A 6,052-nucleotide genomic window follows, 5' to 3' on the forward strand; every position below is an offset into this window, starting at 1 on the left:
ATTAACGGGTCACACAGACCCTCTCGCCCCCCTACATACACATATCAGTAGCCAGCCACCAGCACAGATCGACCCTATACACCACAGGTGCTCTTCCTGGATCACCCATGAGCACCAGCGGACATACACACGCTGTCCACTTGTCCTTTCACACTTGTATCTGAGTGAAATGTCCTGCACACAGAAGGGTTTGATACTACCCTTCGACTCCCTCATGCAGCTTATTTCTGACGAGGAATGGGCCAATGTTAGTTGACCTTTAAAAACAGAGAAAATATAGATAAAATTATATTTTACTTTACATTTATTGAAATATAAATGAATCCCTAAATTACATATTCACAAAATGAGGGTTTATTTTGAAGTTTTTATAAGGCTTATATTATGCAAACTGGGACATTAAATAGCAATATTATAACCATAAGCATTAATAGATGCAGTTGCTATGAAAATTAATTGCACAATTGCTGTTTTAGACTAACAATGATAAATGAGATCTTAATGACAATTGGACAGAGGTAAAGTATGATCTAACCAAAAAATTGTGTTTTAAGTGTAAAATACTCTTTCCTCTCCTCATCACCCTATCATTTTGGAGAATATCCGCTGAACGCAAGAAGCATACGCTCTTCTGTGTCATCTGTGCTCTACGAATGCGCTGTTTTCATTCAAATCAAAGCGTAAATACACATAGAAAACATATCCTTCTGTTGCGGCTGACACAGATGGTTTGCGGATATTCTCCAAAATGGCACTACGGTGATGCAGGGAGACACAGAGGAGACAAATTGTTGAAAAAATTCATTATTTTTGTTTTCCTGGCATACAAAAAGTATTCGCGTCACTTCATAAAATTCAGATTGAATCACTGATGGCAGATGGACTATTCTGATGATGTCTTCAGATGTCTCTGAAGACAAAGCTTTTACGGGTTTGGAACGACATGGGGGTAAGTAATTAATGACAAAATGTTCATTTTTGGTTGGAATGACCCTTTAACACTTTTTTATGATGTGTCACGATTGTTTGACCACATCATAAAAAGAAAGACAAGGATTTCTAAAATATCATCTAGTATCCAGCGTTTGTATTAGTAATAGGCAATGCAGAACACAAAGCTCCTCTCTAAAGTAAATTGTAAAGCATGCTATTAGTGGGTATGGAAGTTAAATGTCAGACCAGATAGAAATATACCAGGAGACACATTGAATAATATATTTAACAGTGCATGGTAGTGTGATGTGGGCTGAGTTGCACAGATTGAAATAAGGCTTGCTTTCTTCCCAAACCATAATGGACGTTTGAGGAGCTGTTAAACAAGAATAAATTATACATGATTTGTGTGAACAGTTGAATGTAATGTTCTGCCCTTTCTAGGTTGTTTTGGGGTCTTAATGACTAAAGATCAGACATCATTTTCTGTAACTCACTATACTTGAATGTTGAAAAGATGTAAATGTGCAAAAGATAGATTGCACAATCAATAAAAATCCTCTCGAAGTAGATAATTGACGTCTGTAAGACCTGTGAGATGAAGTCAGGAGTGTGAAAATGTAATACTGTGTTGGCCGTGTAGAGAGATGATGGTGCCAGGCAGTGAGGGACTGAAAGTTGATCCTGTATGCCAACACACTGACAGGAAAAGAGAGCCCTGGCAGAATAGTGGTGACCAGTACAGAAGGCATGCTAGCCAGTCAATCTAAAAAGCATCTGTAGATGAGTTATATGACACTTATTGCTGGATATGAAAATCATTATGGACAAAAATAAACAAGCTTCATTTTCATTTGCTTTTAAATGATTGTGTTTAAGGTTAACTGCAAATGGTTATTTTTTATAGTAATTAAAGTGAAGTGTATATGTGTAAATAATTCTTCTCTTTATATACAGTATGTATCTATAATGTGTGTGACATTTGTTAAATGATTGATGACATGAGTTAATGTCCTCATGTTTACTGATAATGAGCCAGCAATGTGAGTGTGTGTGCATAAGGATATGGGTGTATGCAAGGTTTGCCAACCATAGGGGGCTATCACCTGTTAGTGAGATACAGCAAGCCAACCATTCCTCTGTTCTAAAATAAAAAAAGCACCGAACAACCTTTCTCTGCATATGCTGTTTGTCCGTCACCTTTAGTCCATAACAGGTGTCTCACTAGTTCTGGTTTCGAAGACAGACCAATAACAACATGTATTTAAACACTCCTAATACAAATTCCTAGTGCTGTTTGAGTATTTAATGTTAAAGAAATTAGCCAAATTTCAAACACTACCTGTTTCAAGTCCCCTAATTAATTTTTATATCTGTGGTATATTAGGTGTTGAAAGGTAGTAGTGTTCAGAAGGTCTTGCATAACCTCCTTAAGATACACATACATTCTCAACTGCAACCTAACCACAGTACAAATACATGACGATGGTGTGTGTAATGTCACACTCATTTACCGTTTCGCATGAACAGAATAATGTTGTTGGCATGTATGATCTCTCAGTGACAGAAGTGTTTTTAAACTGTAAGGTCGCAAGTTCAGACTTTATGTCTTTGTGTGCATTAATGCATTTTGTTTGTGTGTGTGTGTGTGTGTGTGTGTGTGCTGCTCTCCAGGAGCCCCTGGTGGTATTTTTCATTTGTTAGGCATTCAGAACCTTTGCCTGACCCCAAAAGAAGCATCTGATGCTGAAACACACATGCACACACTCCACAATTATGCTTTAGCATATGGGTATATTTTATTTGGCTCAAAGGGTTTTCTAATTCTCAGGCCAACAAGAGTCAAACATGGAGGTAATGTCTATTGTGGCCACTCTGGCAAAAAAGCCTGAATACGAAAAAGCAAGTATTTAAAATTGCTGTTAAGTGCAAGTGAAATCTTTACACAGTAACCATATTTGTGAAAAAGGGAAAAGCATTCTTTTCGGTCCTTGGATTAAGAGCGAGACAGCTGACCTGGAATCAGCATGTATCTCGTGGTAGGACTATAATCTTTCTGAAGAATGCCAATGGTTTTATTTATAAAGTGTGAGAATTATCATCTCAGATCAGATTTCATCCAGCCTAGTCTGTTCCAAGAGTTGGAGAGCAGTGCTGATCCTGAGCAAAACCCTTTGACTTGGAGAGAATTTGTAAACACTAGCCCACGTTTCCATTTTCTTCGTCCAGTTTCATTTTAAAGCACATTATCTGCCATAGATGCTGAGTGGAAATGCTTAAAACCCCAGCACAAGCAAGACGTTTGCCCAGAGTGACAGTTTCCTGCTGATTGTCACCTTGCAAACTATGTAGTTAAAAAGCAATGGCAATGCAGTCTGTGTTTGTGACATCACTTCCTGTATTTTTTTCAGTCTGCTCACTTTTAAGTGCCAAACTCTGTTTTATTGTCCATAAGACACCGAGTCCAGCCTCACAAAACTCATCTGTTAAACTCCTCACACTTCTACCAGAAGTTCAGGGGTCTCATTGAACCTTGATGAGATCTGATGGTTGATATCCTTTTATGCTGTGAAACAGTGTCTGTAAAGTGTTTTCTGGCTTTCCCACATTATTCTTCAGGCATTTCCATACCCTAATGTCCAATAATGGTCTGTGCTGCTTCATCAGAATGATTTTTAAGACATAAAGACTTTTTAAAAATATCCACAATGTGATCTTCAGCTGTCATTTACATAAAACATAAATGATATTGCAGATTTGTCTCCTTTCCTTTTCATTGCAGTATGTGCGTCTCTCAACTCTTGCAAAAGTGATGAACCTCCAGGAGATAATAAATTATACTATTGACTAGTCTTCAACTAGTTTATACTCAAAGAAAACATTCTTAGCTGAGTTTGAAGTCCGTCAAAGGATGCAGGTCATGCCATGTGGGCTGTCACCTGGGAGGTGGAGCTTGTCATCCCCAAAGTCCGTGAGTCAAAAAGATTTTGTTGACTGCTGCTGAGCATTTGCAGACTGTCCACAGTGGCTAGGACCTGCCTGTCTGTCAGTGTCCCGCTCGGGGAGGACCCAAGGAATGAACTTTGTGTAACTGCTGTTTTTTCAGTGCTGGTGGCCAGGCGAGGAGAAGTGGAAAAGTTGTAACCATAGAGACCATATGGGCTGTGCAAGCGGAAACCATTATAGGAACCCAGTGTGCTCTGATTGGTGGAAAATGCATTATGGGTGTGGCTGGGCATTAGGTACTGCAGCTGGGAGGTTGTGCTTGGCATTCCGTGGATCTGGATTGGCAGGCCAGTCTGTGTACACGAGAATGCTTCACCTTCTGTCCCGTTCACATACATGGAGCTCCGAGTCGAGGAAAACGCGTCTGCTGCTGGGCTGGCCAGTCGACTGTAGTCTGTGGAGAAGGGAGTAGCATAGCGATGGAGTGGGTGTCTTGTTCGACTGCAGGTGGTGTAATCACACACTGGCCCCGCCCCTGAAGCTAGGTGAAATGTAGGGGACGAGCATGAGGATGAGGACAGCAGATGCGAGTGTGCTGAAGACCCAACAACACCATGAGAGCCGGCTGCACCTGTGAGCAGTCATACATTTCAATTACACAATTCATATAAGACATATACATATAACATAAAAAAATACAGATATAGACCTTGTGCATCAGAGAAACATTTTTAGAATTTTGTCTTGGAACTTCCATTTTTGCATCTCTAGCATCAATGTTGAAGAGTAATTCGCTGGTGAAGTAGATTTAGTTATTGCAGAGTTAACAAAAGTTATTGTAATTTTCAAATTGTAATGTTCGTACCTTCATGCTGTGGAAATACAAAAGGAAGACAGAAAACAATGAGTACTGAAATGGGGTGGAGCTACATAAAGGCTATAGTAAACATAAAATCTAATTGATTCTTTAATTATTTTAAAAATTAAAAAAAAAAAATCATACTTGACGAATTGCCTTATTTTCACATTTAAAATTTAATTTTCTTTCATTCTGCAATCATATTAAAATTGCAATTCTACATCATGTTTCGATAGTTCACCCAAAAACTTTTTCATTAGCTTCACCTTGTTCCCAACAACATTTAACCCTACTGACGTTCATTGTATCATTACAATTTTTAGACATTTTACAGTATATTATCTTGCGTTCCACAGAACAAAAAAAGTAATACAGGTTTGAAATGACAGTACAAAAAATGGATTAAAGGGTTAACGCTCCCTCTGAGGATGCACAACTCTTTTTATTCCAAAGAAATTAAAGGTGTGTGGTCACATTTATCATTGTTCTGCAAAAGTTTCACTTGCATTTCCACTAGGAATCTGTCCGATTTGGAGTTTTGTATGAGGATGAAAAAAATCCCAGCATAAGTTTTGCTTATTTTCAAGTTGGTCACATGCATTTGCAAAATGGAGCAACAAAAACCTTCTTGGTGTGAGCAGTGCTTCTTACATCTCTACGCTATTGAGAATTAACAACAATACAAAACCTTTTTGCTTGGAAAATTTCTCTGCAATTAAACCAGTGTGACAAACCTTAATTCTAAACAAATACTTATAAACCCATTGTGCAAGAATGCATTAAGGCAGGGAAACACAAACACACACAAAGACACACACATATATATATATATATAAACACATACAGTACCTTGTTTAGTGATTCCAGGGATGTCCTCAAATGTCAGGGTTCTCAGTGAGGGCCGCCAGAACGCATATGACTCAACTAGAGCCTCTAGTCCCATCCTACAATGAACAAGCATTCTGATTAATAAACATATGCCACTCTTTAAAGATATACAAAAACTCTCAATATGCTTACAAAAACAAAGGCAAGAGTGATTCAGTAAAGCACTCAGTCCACTTAGCAGAAAAGCTCTTAACTTTCCAACAGGGTGTTCAGTCCTGACAGCCATCTTAGTACAAAGCCCTTTCCTTATCAGTGTGTACTTGGACATTAAAGCAGAGCAGGTAATGAAGAACATAAAGTGTGTGTGTTGTTGTGAATGGATGGCAAGGCTATAATTATTTTCACATAGCTTTATCGGTGGGATCAGACATAGAGTGCAGGAAGCCACAGTTAAAGCTTTACGAGGAGAGAGAAAGAAAAATGGAG

At 38.5% G+C, this 6,052-nt stretch overlaps 1 protein-coding gene across 1 annotated transcript in view; it reads right to left on the bottom strand.

The window, feature by feature from the left end:
- Positions 1-2,707: 2,707 nt before the first annotated feature.
- Positions 2,708-6,052, bottom strand: part of LOC113065839 (T-box transcription factor TBX18-like) — a 9,379-nt gene continuing 6,034 nt past the window's right edge. The window contains exons 7-8 of the mRNA XM_026237386.1: positions 5,588-5,682; positions 2,708-4,510 (exon numbers count right to left, since the gene is read on the bottom strand). Of these exons, the coding sequence (XP_026093171.1) occupies positions 3,852-4,510; positions 5,588-5,682 (754 nt within the window). The 3' untranslated portion in view covers positions 2,708-3,851. The remainder of the gene's footprint in view (positions 4,511-5,587; positions 5,683-6,052) is intronic.

Source organism: Carassius auratus, chromosome 48 (genome assembly GCF_003368295.1).
Source record: "Carassius auratus strain Wakin chromosome 48, ASM336829v1, whole genome shotgun sequence".
NCBI lineage: Eukaryota > Metazoa > Chordata > Actinopteri > Cypriniformes > Cyprinidae > Carassius > Carassius auratus.